Source organism: Osmerus eperlanus, chromosome 13 (genome assembly GCF_963692335.1).
Source record: "Osmerus eperlanus chromosome 13, fOsmEpe2.1, whole genome shotgun sequence".
Taxonomy (NCBI): Eukaryota; Metazoa; Chordata; class Actinopteri; order Osmeriformes; family Osmeridae; genus Osmerus; species Osmerus eperlanus.
In genome coordinates this window covers 8685516-8705500 of record NC_085030.1, presented here as the reverse complement: position 1 = coordinate 8705500, position 19985 = coordinate 8685516, and the positions used below count along the sequence as shown (strand labels likewise).

Sequence of the window (19985 nt, the reverse complement as noted above, 5' to 3'; positions counted from 1 at the left end):
AGGAACATTACTCACACACACACACACACACATCCACACTCACTCATTTACTCACTCACTCACATACTCACTCACACACACACACACACACACACGCACACACACACTAGTACATCTGCTGCAGCTTCCCACCATTCAGATCTGGTGTTTTAACTGGGGGAGGCGGATACCTTGTAAAACTGTAGCACTTCTCACACTCAACAACAGCACCTTCTATAGCCCTGACATGCTGGGCTGGACAGGGTCTGGACAACTTGGATGTCCAACTGGACCATACAAGGCTATTACACTATACTATGTTATATTACACTATACTGTGTTATATTACACTATACTATGTTATATTACACTATACTATGTTATATTACACTATACTATGTTATATTACACTATACTATGTTATATTACACTATACTGTGTTATATTACACTATACTATGTTATATTACACTATACTGTGTTATATTACACTATACTATGTTATATTACACTATACTGTGTTATATTACACTATACTATGTTATATTACACTATACTATGTTATATTACACTATACTGTGCTAACACTACATTATAATATGTAACACTACTCTATACTTTGCTATGCTATGCTAATCTACACAATTCTATGCTACAATTACCCTGTACAATAACACAATTATACTATACTTTAGCACACATGTTCCATCAGTATACACTATTACACACTCTTATATAATAGGAAACCTTGTGGTTCTCTCATCTGAAATGTCAGCATTGTTCTCTTATGAGAACCATTCGTGTTGCTGGTCAACCAGACTGTGTTGTTGTGTTGTACTGAGCTTTCACAGCCTCAATCTGAGTTCTAGTTTAAAGTCCCAATAAGCCAAAGAACTTCAGACCCTAGTGTAAACACATGTACACATACACAGCTGCAGCCACACACATGTACCCACACACACACACACACACACACACACACACACACACACACACACACCACAACCGTGGGGCAGAAGAAACAGTTTAGCACAGCACGTGTTCCAAGGGGTTTAGGATGGTTTTGGCCCAGTTGCACAAAGAGGCCAGTCATTTGCCTCACCAGATTCTACAACCAATATGTCATCAGTACACTCTTGCATAGCTTGATCATGTGAATGTCTGTCTGTGCCTTTGTGTCTGTCTGTGTGTGGTGTTTGTGTGAGTAAGCATACACAGTATGTGTGTAAGCATGTGCATACGTGTGTATGTATGCGAGTGTGTGTGTGTATGCATATTCTTCACTGTGTTGGCGCCCGTGCACTTATGTGCGTAATATCAACAGAATGAGAAATGTTGCCCAGAAAAAGGCAGCTGTGAGAGAGAGAGTGGAGGAAGACAGAACTCCAAACATTCACAAATCTGTCTCCTTGTTTTCAGAGGGACTAAATGACTAAAAGTGCATGAGGTAATTCAGCAAAAGTAATTGGGAAAATGACAGTGTCTCCCTGAGGTGGAGACCCCCTCTCTCCCCCTGAGGGGCTGGGGTGGGACAGGGGAAGTGGGGGGCACACAGTTCCTCCTTAGATCTCCTCGCTCAGTTTGTTTGAACAAGGGAGAGGGATGGTGATCCATTGAGACAGGCTTGCAGCGCACAAGTTCTCACTGCACTACATGACACACACACACACACACACACACACACACAGGTGTACACACGCACAAACACACACTCTCACACAGAGGAGGAAGCTGACCTGACCTAAGCTAATGGAGAGTATGTAGGTAGGGGTACCAGCTCAGCTCTGCCGGTCGACAGAACAGTCTAAAGCTTACCACAACAGCCAGGGGACCTACACTGATCTGACAGACCAGTACAGGCAGATACTGACGCGGACTAAGCTGAAAGGCACCTCATACGGGAATCTTCAAAACGCGACCCGCCCTCGTCAAGGTGGGTTGGCATGGAAACGGAAGAGGACACAGAAAGGGGGGGGGGGGCTCAGTCTTGACAACAGCTGCGGCTTAGTGTGAGGGGGGAAATAAGCCCAGTCCGTCATAACAGCCCACATCAGCTCTGAGAGGGTCTTCAGAAGCACCAGCAGCCCAGTCTGCTGGAGACTGAACGTGAGCCCCAACCCTCACCTGGCCTCATCTGGCCTGAGCGTAAACCCAGGGAGGGAAGCTGGCCTGAGCCTGCTGGCTCAGGGGCCTCTACATGGAGAAGCAACCTGCATCCCCCATTAACTGGGCCGGCCATCCAAACCTGCCTGTGTATGGAGGCCAGTAAGTCTAAATCAGTGTGTTAGTGTATGTGTTGGGATGTATGCATAAAGAGCAGAAAGTTCAATTTTATTTGCGTAATTTGGGATGAGGCACAAACCTGTGGATACACACACGCAGACCCTACCTGGTTGATGTGTTTGAGTTTGTCGATGATCTGGCTGATGACAGGTTCAGGAGGCTTGTTCTTGGAGTCAGGCCCATGGGTGTGAGGGCGCTTCAGGCCTGGGGCTGGGAACCTGGGAGGTGGGGGGGAGAACGGAGGGGAGGGGCGAGGGGAGGGGAGGAGGGGAGGAGGGAGGGAGGGCAGGGGGGAGAGAGGTAGGGAGTAAGAGAGGGAAGGAGAAAAACAAATAATGTCTGACAGAGCTGTCTTGTTGTTTTGTTGATCCAGATGTGGCAGAAGGAGCACACATCCAAGCCAAAATGAAGTGGTTTGTTGCCATCTAGTGGTGACAGGATGAACTGCTGATCACCGGCGAACGCATTTGGCCATTGCGCAGAAAAAGGTTCCAGTGGATGTTAAGTCCTAGGTGTGTACATAAATGATTAATGTTTACCAAAGTCAACCAAAATATCCCCAAAAATTTTAACTGCTCAAAGTGGCTCAGTCTGGAAAGTCCCTGAGAGAGGAGTTGAAGTGCGGAGGCAGGAAGCTGACAGACATGCTCATACATGCCTGCGTCTTTCCCAGCTTGGCAACGGAGGACAAGTTTTGTCCATTCATGTGTGTGCTTTGCGGAGGAGGATGTTTGGAGTCTTTCGTTGTTCTTCTGTGTTCAGGCATTCCTGCAGGTGTTCCTGAGCCCACAGCAACACATGTACCATTAACCATTCCCCACGATCCCCACGCTGCCACAGAGAGGACGCCACAGGGACTGAATGAGCCCACACACACTAACAGGCTGGGGTGTTAGGACGGCTAGAATGAGGGATTGAATAGAGCTGGACTTGCATGCCACATCACCAGTGCCCACACTGGTGATGTAGCACGACTGCGTGGGCATGATGATAAGGAGATAAGGAGGCTGTGATAATGAAGGAAGCGGTGCTTCCATCCATCTCCAAACGACGCAATGTATCTACTTGGAAACTGAAGTGGAGTTAAATATTAAACAATATGAAAAAGTAACTGAGAGGAAACCAGTGATTGGCTGAGATAAGGAAAATTAAAAGTTTCAGTCTCCAGCCTTTAGGCAGTGATGGAACTGCATGAGGTCATAGTCTTTTATTATCTCACTTACACACACCACACCACATACGCACGCACACACACACATACACACACCCATGACCCTCCCTTCCCCAACCTACCAGGTCCATTCGTCAGGCTCTCATTGCCACCTCAGTCAGACTTTTCATTAAAGCCAAATTACATTTCCAGTTATTTATTCCTCTCCTTACCTATGATCTCCAACCTGTCCTGTGTTAATTATCACATAAATAATGAAGCGATATGTGATCCATTAACTTGTGGGATGAGCAGGAAGTATGGACTGGAAAGGATTACTGATAACATAGTGGTGAGAGGATGAAGAAACTAATGATAAGAGCCAGAGAGAAAAAGTGGAATGAGAATGAAATACTGGAATGGGACGCTTACATGTGATTTGATGTGTGTCATCTTAGTTTTTACATTGTACATCTGTGACCTGACAATACCTATCCCTCTCAGTCTGAGAACAGGATGACGTTAAGTCTGGAACCTTCAAGGTGTAACATCACGGCTCTGCCTAAACCAAATAGCACGTCCCCAATGTGCAATAACTCAACAAGGTGACATGTTGTCATGTGTATCTCTGTGTGTGTGTCTATCCTGTCACCTTCCACAGGGGACAAGGACATGAAGAGCATCACTGGAGGCCTGTGGCTGGTCTGTGAAGGAGAGCTTGGTGGCCTGCAGAGACTCACACTGTCACACACCTGTTCCCCACGCCAGCCACGACTTGGAATGTCCCTTTTAAGAGCACTATGACATGCTCGACAGCTAGCCCAGGTGACGTGCCTATAAAAGGCTGACAGTAATATGATTACATGTCTGCTGCACTTTATTGGGCTCTAATGAGAAGTCATCTCTGGGATCGTGTTTTACAATGGAGCCGCAGTATGTCGTTCAGGTTAGTTGAAGATGAATATGAATGTGTATTGATAGTATACATCCATGAAGGGCATACAACATGTAAATTAAGAGATGTCTGTCATTTGACCTGCTATTTTGAAGTGTGTGTGTGTGTGTGTGTGCTTGTTTGTTTCAAGACCTCTATGATGATGACATGGTGGCATTCCTTTGATCCTAGCTACGGGCGAGATGCCAAACATGGTTGATAACAGCAGCATCCATATTTAGCTGTGCTCTCCAGTAGAAGATAACCTTACTTCCCTGTTCATCTAGGAACTGGTAAATAGACACCAAAATACGCTGGGTCTGTCACCATGATCCAGCACACTTGTTTAGAGGACAACAAGGACAGATTCCCTCACAGAACAGAGAGAGCTGAACACAATGCTGGGGATACTGCTATTTGTCTCTGTTTCAATCATCCCCCTTTCTTCACCCTTCTATATCTCTGACTTTCTCTCTTAGTCTCTCTTTCTCACGCAGAAACTCTCTCTCTCTCTCTACCTCTCTATTACCCTCTTTCTCCACTGAACCATAGTAACAATCCTGCCTCCCTTCTCTCTGCCTCACCACCCCTCTCTCTTCATCTCATTCCTCTCCACCTCTCTATCACCCTCTCTCTCCTCTGGCCCATGGTAATTATCTCCTCAGGATACCTCTGCCCTCTCGTCATCCTCCTCTCTGCCCCGGAGGAGGCTGGGAGTGAGCTAATCCGTACCTCTCTCTCTTCATCTCTCTCACCCTCCTTCTCTTCCTCATCTCCCTCCATCCCTCTTTCTCTCTTTCCATCTCTCTTTTCTTATCTTCCTCCCTCCCTCTCTCTGTCCTCCTTCCCCCTGAGAGGAACTGAGAGGACACAGGGACATACGAGAGAGAACTCCGTCTCCTCTGTCTTCTCCTCAGAGGACAGGGTCAAGTGCTCCACCTCCACCTGAGCCTCCTCCGGGACTAGGTCACTACTTTGGGGGGGAACACAAACTTTAATTCTCACCTCTAGTTCTACCAGGAGTTGTGCCTTTGCTAAGATTGAAATCGATGCACATTTTACGAGGACACAGAAAAACGAGCTTGGCTAAGTGAGGCAAATTGAAATTGGGCTGAGGGAGGAAGTTACGATGCAAGGAGCGGAGAAGACAAGAGGGGAAGTGAAATACTGGGAGATCCAAATTGGGTTCTGTGGCGAGCGAAGAGATCAGGGCGAGGAAGGACAGAAAGATCGAAGCGACAATTAACCAAGCAGGAGGAAGGCAACAGAACAGCTGACTTTAATAACCTTGCATTGAGCTCAAGTCAAGATTTATACACACACACACACACACACACACACACACACACACACACACACACACACACACAAACACTCACACAGAGAAATGGCAAGCCTTGCAAAGCTCATCACTTTCATACAATCTTAACCTTCAAGTCAAGTACACTCACCTGACTGGAGGGGCTGCTCAAAGGAGTTTATACACTTCAGGACATCTACTGTAATGAGCTGGACCACGTACCAGTAAAAGAGTTTCATTGTTGCAGAGTGTGCTATTTAGATGGGTTACAGTTGCAGCCTTGATATTGAAGTGGTTCCGTATCCTGCCCCTACTGCCCTCTCTGATGCGGTGAACAAAGACGCCCTTCGGTCAGCGGGAGCGGGTACCTGTCTGTCATTTCCTGTCCGTTCCAGCAGAGGGAGTGGTTGAGCGTCTCCGGCTCGTGGCTGCACAGGGTCTCTCCCAGACCACTGTAGAAGGAGCTGAAGGCCCGCAGGCTGGAGATGAACTCCCTGAGGCGGGAGAGAGGGAGGGAGGGAGGATAGGACAAGGAGAGGGAAGGATAGAGAAGGTGAGAGATATGGTGAGGGAGAGGGCGAAGGAGGGAGAATGGGGGTATATAAAAAGAGAGAAATAGCAGCATTGATAAGCTATTGTTACAATAACGATAATACACACACTGCTGAGAGACCATAGATAAAGCTTTAGAGGCAAAGAGAGAGAAAGACGGGGGGTAAAAACGGAATAAAGGGATGAAATAAAGACTGTAATGGTGCGGGCTAGCGGAGACACCGGGAGATTGAGAGAAAGAAGTGAAGAGGAAGAGAGATGCAGCTGGAGTGAGTGCAGTGACTAATTGGCATGGATGTGGCCACTCTGCTGAGGCAAGCGGACCAGCGGAGGAGCTGCACCACTCTGGTCATTTACAGAGAGACTGTCATGGGGTGAAGACGTGTCACTTACCAAGCAGCACACACACACCTTTCCAAACATAAAAAATGAGCACACACAAACACACACACAAGATTTCTTCATCTGTCAGAAAGTGTGGGAGTAACACTAGAATAGCTGAGGACTGTCAATCAGAGAGCACTTCTGCAGAGGAAGGGAAGGGGGAGGAAGAGGAGGTTAGAGCAAAGGCCAGGAGGAACGCTGGCGGTCAGGTTGTCCTCTCACCTGCGGTGGCCTGCCAGAGTGTCAGGGTGGAAGGGTGCAGGCTGGGTGTGGCGGGGCGCTGGGGCCCCAGGGGGCTGGTCTGCAGGGGGCACCACTGAGCGAGACACCCTCTGGGGGGACTGGCCACACATACTGCTCACCTGGAGAAAGGAGGTAAGAGGGGGAGAGAAAGAAAGGGGGAGAGAGGGAGGATAGGAGGAGAAAAGATACAATGATGAACTGGACACAGAACCCCTGTCTTGACCATCTGCCCTAGCGACTGTACATGTGCGAGAACTTGGCCGTACAGTAAAATCCTGCCGGCCGCCAAACTTTAGATCTTCCTCAGCTTAACGCCTTTGTGTTGTCATCTGTTTTTGTTTGTTTATTTTCCGAGGGATAAAAAGAGGGATTTGCATGACAAATGAGCCATTGTCTCCCCCGTCAGCCGTTTCCGCCTTCCTCTTCAGTCCTCTTAACCACGTGAAGATGAGGACGCCGCCTCTCTTGTTCATCTCAGGGATGAACACCATTGTTTTCACAAGGAAAGACAGAACAATAATAACTAAAAAGTCTCTCTGTGTCCCAGAGATAATGCACCCCAGCTATTCTTTTCAGGTGCAATAAAAATGCAAATGCTTGTTAATGTTTGTGGTTTAATGATTTGCTGGAGGTGTAATTTCCCCTGGGGGCGTCTGGACAGAGCTCCACTCTGCTTGTAATGTTAACAGCTAATTGTACCCAGCTCGCCTTAAGTGAATATCCTGAGCGTACTCCACGTGCATACTGATGGGATTAACAGAGCAGACCTGGATGTCTTTATCAGGGACGCTGGGGAGGACTCACAGACACTAACATCTCTCGAGACACACACAGGTGCACACACAGTAACATGCACACACAGTAACATGCACACACAGCTCTACACTCACACACACACACACACACACATCTACATCGACAGGCACACATTTACATTTACATTTAGTCATTTAGCAGACGCTCTTATCCAGAGCGACTTACAGTAAGTACAGGGACATTCCCCCGAGGCAAGTAGGGTGAAGTGCCTTGCCCAAGGACACAACGTCAGTTGGCACGGCCGGGAATCGAACTGGCAACCTTTCGGATTACTAGCCCGATTCCCTCACCGCTCAGCCACCTGACTCCCTACACACAAACACACCCACGGTACGCTCTCCCAGACACCCGCTTGTGATGTTCATAAACTGATTTCACACAATTAGTCCTGCTCTAGTACATTATGTACATACACACATCAGCATAATGTACATGCAGTCAGACATAATGAAAAAAACTCCCCAGCCAGGCCCTGCTGTAGAGAGGCCCATCACACACCTCCCTGCTGTAGAGAGGCCCATCACACACCTCCCTGCTGTAGAGAGGCCCATCACACACCTCCCTGCTGTAGAGAGGCCCATCACACACCTCCCTGCTGTAGAGAGGCCCATCACACACCTCCCTGCTGTAGAGAGGCCCATCACACACCTCCCTGCTGTAGAGAGGCCCATCACACACCTCCCTGCTGTAGAGAGGCCCATCACACACCTCCCTGCTGTAGAGAGGCCCATCACACACCTCCCTGCTGTAGAGAGGCCCATCACACACCTCCCTGCTGTAGAGAGGCCCATCACACACCTCCCTGCTGTAGAGAGGCCCATCACACACCTCCCTGCTGTAGAGAGGCCCATCACACACCTCCCTGATGTAGAGAGGCCCATCACACACCTCCCTGCTGTAGAGAGGCCCATCACACACCTCCCTGATGTAGAGAGGCCCATCACACACCTCCCTGCTGTAGAGAGGCCCATCACACACCTCCCTGCTGTAGAGAGGCCCATCACACACCTCCCTGCTGACCCTCTGATATGCTGATGGGCTGAAAGACATGGTCGTCAGTGTTAATCGATACAGGCTCTTTACCCAAGGACGTAGGCCAGCCACCAGAGACCCCTAAACACACACACACCTACGCATAAATGCACACACACGTACATGCAAACTGTATAAATACGCATTACACAAACACTCACATTCAGACATACAAACATACATACTGTACATATACACAGACACACCCACACACACAGAGAGAGAAATATATACATATTATACACATACAGACACACTCACACACACTTATACATTCATACATAAATACATAAATGTACATGCATGCATATACATACATACATACAGACACACATGCATAAACATACCTAACCCAAACATACATACATATACAGTACACACACACACCATATAAACACATCCACACACTCCCCACTCCCTGAGCAGAGCCCATAACACAGGGCTGAGATAACAGTCTGATAGCCACAGATGGCTGGATCACTCTAGTGCCAAGCATTAGCTAATACCCAACATCCCAGACCACCCGTTCTCACTAATACTCCCCTACTGTTTGCTCCGGGGAAATCAGTAGACACAAACACATGTGCAAGCAAACGCAAATACACACACTCGTGCTCAGGGCCAACCAAACACACACACACACCAGCCCAGCTCCTCTTTCAGTTTCCTCCTATGTAATTCTCTCAGCCTGCCTTCCTGCAGGCCATGATTAATGTGATTGGAGCTTTTTACCTCTCTTTGTTTGTGCCTTCCCAGCATCCTCAGGGGAGGGGTGGCACGAGGGAGAGACTGATTCAGCAACCCCCCCCCCCCCCCTCGCCCCGCCCCTCCCTCCTCCACGTTTTCCGGATCTTCAAGGAAAGGCCTCATTAGTCGGGTATTAATATCGGGCCGGGCTGGACCAGCACCACCAACAAGAGAGGCTGCAGATAAGGGCTGTCTCAGCGTGAGAGCACTGAAATATCCTCACACTTTTATCTGCACCCAGCAGCCAGCCTCTGTCAGGGAGGGGGCCACGGAGTACACTCACGCACGCACGCACGCACACACTCAGACAGACAGACAGACATTCACACAGACACACACACACACACACACACAGACACAAACATACACACACAGGCACACAAATGTGTATGTGTACATTTGAGTGGGTGTAAGTGTGTCCACCACGTACACAATATACACACACACTCTGCTGCATCTGAATTCGATGACTCTCTAAGCCAGTATGAGCCAACTTAAAGAACCACCTTAGTGGTGAGGAAAGCAGGGGGGAAACTCTTAGTGTTAAACTGACAGACAGACAGACAGAAAGTCAGACAGACAGGCAGACAGGCAGGCAGGCAGGCAGGCAGGCAGGCAGGCAGGCAGGCAGGCATACTGGTGTACAGGCAGTCAGAAGACAGACAGGCAAGCAGGCAGACTGGGGGGCAGACAGGCAGACTGGTGGACAGACAGGCAGACAGATATACATACAGACAGGCAGACAAGCAGACAGAAAGTCAGACAGGCAGACAGAAAGTCAGACAGGCAGACAGAAATTCAGACAGGCAGGCAGGCAGACAGACTGGTGCACAGTCAAACAGACAGACAGACAGACAGACCAGGCAGGCAGGCAGGCAGGCAGACAGGCAGACAGACAAACTGTCAGGCAGGCCAGGTAGACTGGTGGACAGACAGGCAGACAGGCAGGCAGGCAGACAGACAGACTGGTGCACAGTCAGACAGACAGGCAGGCAGGCAGGCAGGCAGGCAGGCAGGCAGGCAGGCAGGCAGACTGGTGCACAGTCAGACAGACAGACAGACAGACAGGCAGGCAGGCAGGCAGGCAGGCAGGCAGGCAGGCAGGCAGGCAGACAGGTGGACAGGCAGACAGACAAACTGTCAGGCAGGCAGTAGACTGGTGGACAGACAGGCAGACAGACAGACAGACTGGTGGACAGGCAGGCAGGCAGAATACACAGACAGGATTAGTGTCACAACGTAGAGTGGGAGCTCTCCCCTGCTCCACCATGTTCCACAGAGCCTGGGAAGATCCATCATACTTCTGTCTCACCAATAAAGTCTCCTTCCAGTCTCGCTTACAGCTGAGGGGTCGCAGGGTGATGGATGCCTCCACCATGCTCTCCTCTCCTCCTTCCCCCCTGGGCTCTCACTTCAAACTCTCTCTACTTCTCCTTCTCTCTCTCTATCTCTCTCTTTGTCGCCGTTTCTCCTCACTTCTGCTCGGTAACTGGTAAAAATAGAGCTTCATAAATCATGCATCTTCTCCCACAGTGTGTGTGTGTGTGTGTGTAAGAAAGAAAGAAATAGAGAGAGAGCGAGAGAGAGAGAGAGAGAGAAAGAGAGAGAGGAAGGGAAAAGGATGGTGAGATGACATACAATGGAAAAACGTGGGAAACAGAGGGCATTGAACTGTAGGAGGGAGGCTGGAGAGAGGCTTGATAGAGAGGATGGAAAGAGGCTGGAGACAGAGGAGAGACAGAGAAGAAAGGAAGGTGAGACGCTGGAGAGAGAGAATGGAGAGAAGCTGGATGAAGGATAGAGGACGGAGAGAGGCAGGGAGAGGAAACGAGACATTTAACGTTGTGACAGGTGAATGGATTCAGACTCCAGGCTTCTGGCTGTCCTCTCTCTCTCCTTCTCCCATAATCCACCTCCCCATCCACCTCTCTCTCTCTCTCTCTCTCTCTCTCTCTCTCTCTCTCTCTCTCTCTCTCTCTCTCTCTCTCTCTCTCCTCTCTCTCTTCTCTCTCTCTCTCTCTCTCTCATCTCTCTCTCTCTCTCTCTCTCTCTCTCTCTCTCACTCTCTCTCTCTCTCTCTCTCTCTCTCTCTCTCTCTCTCTCTCTCTCTCTCTCTCTCTCTCTCTCTCTCTCTCTCCTCTCTCTCTCTCTCTCTCTCTCTCTCTCTCTCTCTCTCACTTCCCCTCTCCTGCTCCACCTCCCTCTCCCGCTTCGCCTCCCCTTCTCTCCCTCCTCCCTTCTCTCCTCCTCCCCTCCTCTCCCTCCTCCCCTTCTCTCCCTCCTCCCCTCCTCCCCTTCTCTCCCTCCTCCCCTTCTCTCCCTCCTCCCCTTCTCTCCCTCCTCCCCTTCTGTCCCTCCTCCCCTTCTCTCCTTCTCCACTCCTCTCCCTCCTCCCCTTCTCTCCCTCCTCCCCTCCTCCCCCACTGTGTGAGCTGTGGGGACCAGGCTGGTTCATACTGGGTCAGGGTTGGTGCCATCTGAGCAGGTGCCGTTCCAGCTGAACGTGACTGCTGAACCCAGGGCAGACATCGTGGTCAGTAGATGTTCATGGAGTCGGCAGAGAGAATGCTTCAATCCCTGGGAGGAGAACAGGCAGAACCATCTCCCTCACATCTCCAGCCTCCTTCTACATAAACACTCAGTCTGTCACCCCTCACAGCAAGCGTCCTGTTTGGGAGAAAAGCCCCCAAACAGTCCCTCGTGTTCCAGCTTCTGTGTACTGAACATCCGAGATAAGCACATCCAGTCTACCTGTGCCTCAGCTTTCTCTCACTGACCCAATACGAGGAAAATACACACACAGAGGGGGACAACCAATGGGAGGAGGGGAAAAGTTTGGACAGTGTAAGTCAAAGTGACACAGGTTCAGCTAAGTCAAATCCTCCAGGGTGGTCCTAAATTGTTGTCCAATTTCAGTTGCCCTCTCATTACGGTTTGATAGGATTGCATTTGCCATTAGGGAAATGATGCCTTCGTCCCCTCAATGACAACAGAAAGATGCCCTGCCAAACACACACACAGACACACATCACAGAGTCTTCAGTGAACTACAGTACAGGTTAGGTTACAGGTCTTTATCCAACACCCTTTACCACTCTGAAAAACCTTTTCCTCCAAGTCTAAGACAGCATCATATTAGATGTTTGTTTTAGTATCCCTTCACACTCACAGATACAGAGAGAGAGAGAGAGAGAGAGAGAGAGAGAGAGAGACAGAGACAGAGACAGAGACAGAGAGTGCAGACTAAGTGAGGTCAACCCCGTGTTAATAAATGATGGGGTTTGAGAGAAGAAACCTGGTTGTCGGAAGGACCCAGGGTGTGAGAGTAAAAAGTTCAGCACCATCCAACATCTACGCCAGCAAACACACTACTACAACCCTCTCCAGAAAAGACCTCCATATTTCATGAGCACTTCTCCTCCACTTCAAATGTACACAGAGGACCAACTGAGCGGTTATACTGCAGTTTAAACTGCACATGGAGGGGTGAAGGGTGGTGGTGGTGCGAGGAGGGGGGCTGAGGGGGGAGGGGGGGCCCTCAACTCTCTACAACTGCCAGAGAAAGAAATACTTGCTAAGGCTGACAGTGATAAAGATCCGCGTCTGATCGTGTGTGTGGGTGCGTATGAATGTGAGCATTTGTAGGAATGTGTGTGTATGTACAAGTGTGTGTGTGTAAATCTGTGCGTGTGCGCGCGTGCGTGTGTGTAGAACTCACCAGCGCGAGGAGCCGGCTGCGTGCGTTGACGGCGTGCCTGAGGCCCAGCCGCACCAGGCTGTGCAGACGGAGCACCACGTCCTCCATGTCCTGCTCCCTGCTCATGCCCCCGGCCAGCCTCCCCAGCCCCTCCACGTAGGCCCTCCAGTGGGGCTGCACCTCCGCCGCGCCCCCCAGGCACCCCTGCATCACTGCCTGGCAGAAGCCCCTGCAGGCCGGGGGAGCCAGCAGGCCCTGGCAGTGGGGGCAGTACCACAGCCTCAGCAGAGCACGGCCACAGTCCCTGCCCGGGCGCAGGTGGTCCGTGGTGTTGACCACCTCGATGCCCAGGTTGAGAGCCTGCAGGAAGACCCGGGTGGCCAGGAGAGAGCGCGACAGACGGGTCATCATCAGTTTGGGGTAGTGGGCGAAGGCTCCGGACTCCTTCCAGGCGCCTCGGAGGCACTCGTCGGACATGGACGTGACACTGCCCCCGAGCAGGCGGAGGTAGGCGAGGGGGAAGAGGCGGGTGAAGAAGGTGGTGACCATGTGGTCCACGCTGGAGTCGGAGCCCAGCATGTAGAGGGACACGTCCTGGAGGAGATGGTCCACCGCTGTCTGGCCCCCGCCCCCCATCACGGGGAACTCCGCCCTCAACATCAGCACGGTGGAGTTACGGCCATGTCGCAGCACCAGTTCAAAGGCCTCTGGGGGGGGGGGGGGGGGGAGAGGGGGGGGGGAAGAGGGGGGGGGGGGAAGAGGGGGGGGGGCAGAGAAAAACAAAGAGAAGAGGGAGGCGGTGTTCAAATAATTGCTTTTGGTATAACCACTGAGTCATGCTGCGGAGTAGTGAATGCCGATCTCTGAAACATCTCAACTGCCATCCCTGACTCACAGAACTCTCTCTCTCTCTCTCTCTCTCTCTCTCTCTCTCTCTCTCTCTCTCTCTGTCTCTCTCTCTCTCTCTCTCTCTCTCTCTCTCTCTCTCTCTCTCTCTCTCTCTCTCTCTCTCTCTCTCTCTCTCTCTCTCTCTCTCTCTCTCTCTCTCTCTCTCTCTCTCTCTCTCTCTCTCTCTCTCTCTCTCTCTCTCTTTCTTCTCTCTCTCTCTGTCTCTGTCTCTGTCTCTCTCTCACGGACACACACACAAGCATTTCCTTTACAATCCATCGGAGATGATGATGGCTTGTAAAATAAAGAAAGCAAAGCCTCCATATCAGATGAGAACCACGATTTCCTGTTTGACCTTTCCGCTCTACAAAAGAGCACATTTCAAGAGTCTTAGCTGGATAAAAGCTGGGTATTAATCCTGTACTAAGACACACACACACACACAGGCACTTTACTCACACAAACACTTAACACAGACTCACACACACACACACACAGACTTAACGCTTAACGGAGAAAGCCCAAGAGTGAGGGTGGGGTCCGACCAATCGAGACACGGCTGGGAAATAATCAGTGGTGCTTCAAGGTGCTCAGTGAAGTTTCAGTGAACAGCCAGGCAAAGAGACGAGAGCCAGTGATCCAGCCAGCCCCCCAGGAAAGCAGCAGGACTCAACAACAGAGTCTGGGACTTGAGCCTCTATCACTGGCCCCCACAGGGGACCGGAGGGCCATGGGCCCGCCTCTTGGCACAGCAGGCAGGGAGAAAGAGAAGGAGACTGGAGACGTCCCTGTGACTAGCATGCTGCGTCCTCGTATGGAATGAGACTTCACGTCCCGTTGCGGCGGAGCCCAAGAGGACGTACGCAGAGATGGGAGGACTCTGCTCTGACACAGTCGACTCATTTCACGGCCGTAATTTACGTCGTATCACTGGGGAGGTATAATTCCCTTTACTTAATATCTGTGAGGTCACATGTGCCTGCACACGGCAGGCAGAGCGGGGGCCCTGGGGACAGCCCAGACACACACACTCTAATAGGTCACACTGTGTCAACTCGCTCCACTGCGTTCCCCCTGTGTGTGTGTGTGCGAGGTGAGGTGTGTGTTTGCCTCTGATTAGATTTTGTGGGTCGGTGCTCAAGCTGTGTCTGTGAACCACACCCCTCTGTGATCAGCGTACGGACAGATGTGCAGAATGAGGAACGGGACGAGCAGACAGGCTGGGAGGAGGGGGAGCACACACACAGCACACACACACGCACACACGCACATGCAGAACACACATACACGCCCAGCACACACACTGAAGTTGAAGTACAAATAATATATCATTCTTAATTGAAAAAAAGGAGGACAGAGAATGAGAGTGGGAAAGAGAAGAAAAGGAGAGTTAAATATGAATCACTTCCCTCCTCTGTTTCTGTGAAAGCCTCCTAAAAGCATCCATGTAATTCAGATGCTGTCCAGCATATCACTTACAGATCTAGCAAAGTCTGCTTCCTAATGACTAACAGAGAGAGAGAGAGAGAGAGAGAGAGAGAGAGAGAGAGAGAGAGAGAGAGAGAGAGAGAGAGAGAGAGAGACAGAGACAGAGACAGAGACAGAGACAGAGACAGAGACAGAGACAGAGACAGAGACAGAGACAGAGACAGAGACAGAGAGAGAGAGAGAGAGAGAGAGAGAGAGAGAGAGAGAGAGAGAGAGAGAGAGAGAGAGAGAGAGAGAAGGTGGCTCTTCACAGATCTAATCCGGTACCTCTAAGTAGCCTGGGTCACTGAGCTGGCTGTACAGTTACTGTTGTGGGGCAATTTCCTGGGTGTTCTACCCCCAGCCTCTAAATCCCGGCAGGCCAGGGCGAGCCAGGATCAGGTGTCTTCTAATGGAGGGACAGGGGCTGTAAATCAGGGGCTGATGCTGGGATTGAGGCTAGGGCTGGGACTGGCTGAGGTTGAGGCTGGAGCTGGGTTGTTCATCTTGCGTACATGCAGCCACCTTAACGCAGTCTTATTTTGTTGGATTTAGGCAATGTTCTACAGATCATAGGACACCAGGAAAAAGCTGTGTGTGTAAGTGTGTTTGTACGGTGGGCCGCAGAGACAATGCAGAATATTCTCAGAGATGGGAACAATTACATAGGGCAGATGGGAAGAACATGTTCTATCAAAGCCCAAGCAAAACCATCCCTCCTCCCTTCCGTCTGACTCACAGGGATTTGGTTCCTCCCACCCTGCCCGTGGCTCCAAAACACTGACATCAGATCCTTTGGTTGAAGTCCAACCTATTACAGGTAGTATCTCTTCAGTGTTGTCTTTGGGGAAACTCAACTGATCAGCAAAGTTATTGCAAGAGGATCCTGCATCAAATTTCCCTGTCATCAAGTCATTAATCAAACGTCAGTTCAAACGTAATGAAATCCAGTACGGGGGCTTTGCGTCCTTAGTAATGTGCCTGCAGCAGGCAGTGTGAACCAGAGCTGGTGGACTGGAGTGGATCTTCCCAGAGAAGGAGAAGAGCACAGCCTAATTTTCACACCAGGAGATGAAGGGGTTTTATAGTACATGGTAAAACATGTGTCTCTCTGAATACATGATATATACAAGCCCTGTCATCTGAGCATGTCTGATCCCCATAACAAAGTCAGTCTGTCTGTTTCATAAGTCAACCCTGAATCCCACCACAGAGAGACACTGTACAGGACAATCCTAGGGATTCAGTATGTGTGCAGCATTGACACGGTGTGTGAGGGTGTGTGTGTGTGTGTGTGTGTGTGTGTGTTATGCTGTGACATCAATCAGCGGGCCATACGATCATTATCCCTCAGGGAGGGAGACTGTCAATAAATTAGCCAGCCAATGAGACTCATCCATTTGCCTGATGGGAGTGTCACCTCTAGCCGCCATGGAGACAGATCGTGGAGCCAGAGACACCTGGTCCTGGTGACAGAGCAGGACAGCGCCAGGAACGGAACAGGAACACACACACACACACAGATACACACACACACACAGATACACACACACACACAGATACACACACACACACAGACACACATCTGTCAGGCACGGCTGCATTTTCATTCATCACAGCCACAGTGTACGCGATGCTTATTCATCCCATTGATTTTGAGCATGGAGCTGGTCAGCTGGTGTGGTCTCCTCAGCGGGTAGACAGGCTGGGTAACCTGAGAGCTGCCCCACCTGAAGACCTCCTCCTCCAGGGTCAGGGTCTGGTGGAGGCTGGGTATCTGGGACTTACGGGATGGGGCCAGGCTGCAAGGCAGGTTGGGTTGGTTCCTGGAAGGCAGAGGGCTGGATTCTGGTAAGGCCCAGATAGAGGGTCAGACAGGGCTGGGCGGCCGGCTGAGAGATGAGGCAGGTATTAGGTTACTCCATCTGCTAGGGAGCACCTAATCAGCGGCTGAAAGCACAAGCACACATATACACACACACACGTCACACACACATACACTCAAAAACACCAGCAGGCAGCAGGATGATGGAACGTGTGGGCAAACAGTTGGTCGACCCCGGGGAACATGAGAGGTGTGAGCGAGGTGTGTGTGTGTGTGTGTGTGTGAGAGGGAAATATTTGCATGTGTGAGGTGTGTGTGTGTGTGAGCAAGGTGTGTGTAAGGACGAGGTGAGCGAGTGAGCAAGGTAGGTGTGTGAGGACGAGGACACCTCAGGACCCACACTGTGAAGCCTGAACACACTGAAGCTTCCAGAACAGGTCCAATAGGAAGCACATGCACAAATATACATGCTGTCCACACACACAATATGACGGCCAAACAATATGCTAATTTGAAGCAGAAATAGTCATAGTCAGACAACAACTGCATATTGGAAAATTTTGGGGCCTTTCATAGCACTCAAGGTCGTCTGGGTATGTGCCAATGGGATACTGTTCAGCTTAGCAATACAATACATACAATGGAAGTGGGAATGCTGCTCTGTCTGCTCCATCTTCCTGAGTTCCAGCATCAGATCATCGACCTGATTGATCTATGGTCCTGTGGTTCTATCTGTAGGTCAAAGTTGAGCTCTGTCTCCTAGCCTGGCAGACAGACGCCAACCAGAGGGCACGCTGGACCTTTCTGAAGGACGTGGGCGGGCAGGCAGGGGGGGACAGGGTGAATATACCAGTGGTATAAAGCAAAGGGGTGGCGTGGGCGATAGGCGGAGGAGGCGTGGGCGGTAGCGGAGGGGGCGAAGAGGGGGCGGGTTGAGGGGTTGGTGCCAGAACGTGTGGAGTGACAGACTCATGCAAGCTCATGCTTTGAAGCTGCAATCAAAGGCAGCTGGAGTCAACCCATGCCAACACACTCCACCAGCTCGCCCCAAACTCACCGAACGAAGGGCTGAAAGACCTGCTGACACCCCAGTCCAACACACACACTCACACACACTCACATACATACACAACTGCATGCTCTCCAAACCCCATGGCAGTGCCGGGGTATCTGATAATCAATCAATCAGCATATGCACACACCAGCCGAGTACATTAGTTCACATGAAAGCTATGATGGCGTACTGTACACACTCACACACACCCCGTCACGGAGTGTCAGTCTCTCTGGGGTGGGGATTTCGAGGGCGATGATGAGAGGCTCACAGCCAATTCAGAGTGGAGGGGTTAGAGATGGAGGGAGAGAGATGGAGAGAGAGAGAGAGATGGAGAAAGAGAGAGGGGTCAGATGGCTGAGCGGTTAGGGAATCGGGCTAGTAATCAGAAGGTTGCCGGTTCGACACCCAGCCGTGCCACACAACGTTGTGTCCTTGGGCAAGGCACTTCACCCTACTTGCCTCGGGGGGAATGTTCCTGTACTTACTGTAAGTCGCTCTGGATAAGAGTGTCTGCTAAATGACTAAATGTAAATGGAGAGAGAGAGAGAGAGAGAGAGAGAGAGAGAGAGAGGGTTCTGTGAGTCAGGGATGGCAGTTGAGGTTGCATTAGTTGATGTTTCAGAGATCGAAGAGAGGGGCTTGAGATGAAAGAGTGCACAACACACAGGCAGCCACATTCCCGAGTCACAGACACCCCTCTCCGCATCAAGAGCCAGACCTCAAATATCCCAAAACACATATCTGAGGAGGTCCACTGGTTTGGGGTAAATGTCCTGGACTCTCCCCTACTCTCCTTTTATCTTCTGTCTTCCTCTCTCCTCCTCCTCCTCCTCCTCCACTCCTTTCCGCTCCCATTTTTTCTCCATTGCTTCTCCTTCTCCTCTCCCATGCTCTATGTTTTCCTGAATACTCCTTCTGGAAAATGTCCCTTCATTACACATTCCACCCATGCAGTAGCCTGATTACACTGGGCACTCTTTTACGAGTATACAACTGTTCGACATGGAGTGGATATTAGCATAGTGGTTTAATAATGTAATGAAGCAATAATGAAGGAGAAAGTCTTTCCTGTTTGAAGAGCAGCTTTAAAGACGGATAAAAGGCCGACGGGCTAAAGCTAAATAAGAGAGCAGCGAGGGGATAGGGAGTGTTTTTGAAGTTCCTGAAACAGATGGAGGCCCAGTGTGAGGGAGAAATGGAGATGGAGGGAGGGAGGAAGGGAGGGAGAGAGAGGGGAAGAGTGAAGGGCAGAAGTGAAAGAGAAGGGGAGGGCTGCTGAGAGCAGGGGAGAGCAGAAGAGTGCGAAAAGGAGAAAGAGGAGAGATAGAGGCATGAGAGGAGAGACGGATCAGGCGGTATCATTAAGAGATAATGTCGGGGTCACCAGTGTTGCATCACTGATTTGAAGAGGACAGATAAAAACAGGACATCATCTTGTCTGAGCTGGGCCACTGAATCTACCAGGATTGGCTCACTGTTCAACCGAGGTCCTTCGGGTCTTATCTCTGGTCTGAAGCTGAAGTAGTCTCCGTCAAAAATGTACTCACAGCTGACCTGATCTGAAGGCGGTACACAGAGACAGGCAGAAGAGAGATATGTGGACCACCAAGATACAGCCTCTGCAGTAAACAA

General features: G+C 50.5%; 1 protein-coding gene across 1 annotated transcript in view; it reads right to left on the bottom strand.

Annotated features, from left to right (window-relative positions):
- gpc3 (glypican 3) overlaps positions 1–19985 on the bottom strand; it is a 51805-nt gene that overhangs the window by 6950 nt on the left and 24870 nt on the right. Inside the window, exons 3-6 of the mRNA XM_062476914.1 lie at positions 13138–13823; positions 6804–6943; positions 6014–6139; positions 2368–2479 (exon numbers count right to left, since the gene is read on the bottom strand). Coding sequence (XP_062332898.1) covers positions 2368–2479; positions 6014–6139; positions 6804–6943; positions 13138–13823 — 1064 coding nt within the window. The remainder of the gene's footprint in view (positions 1–2367; positions 2480–6013; positions 6140–6803; positions 6944–13137; positions 13824–19985) is intronic.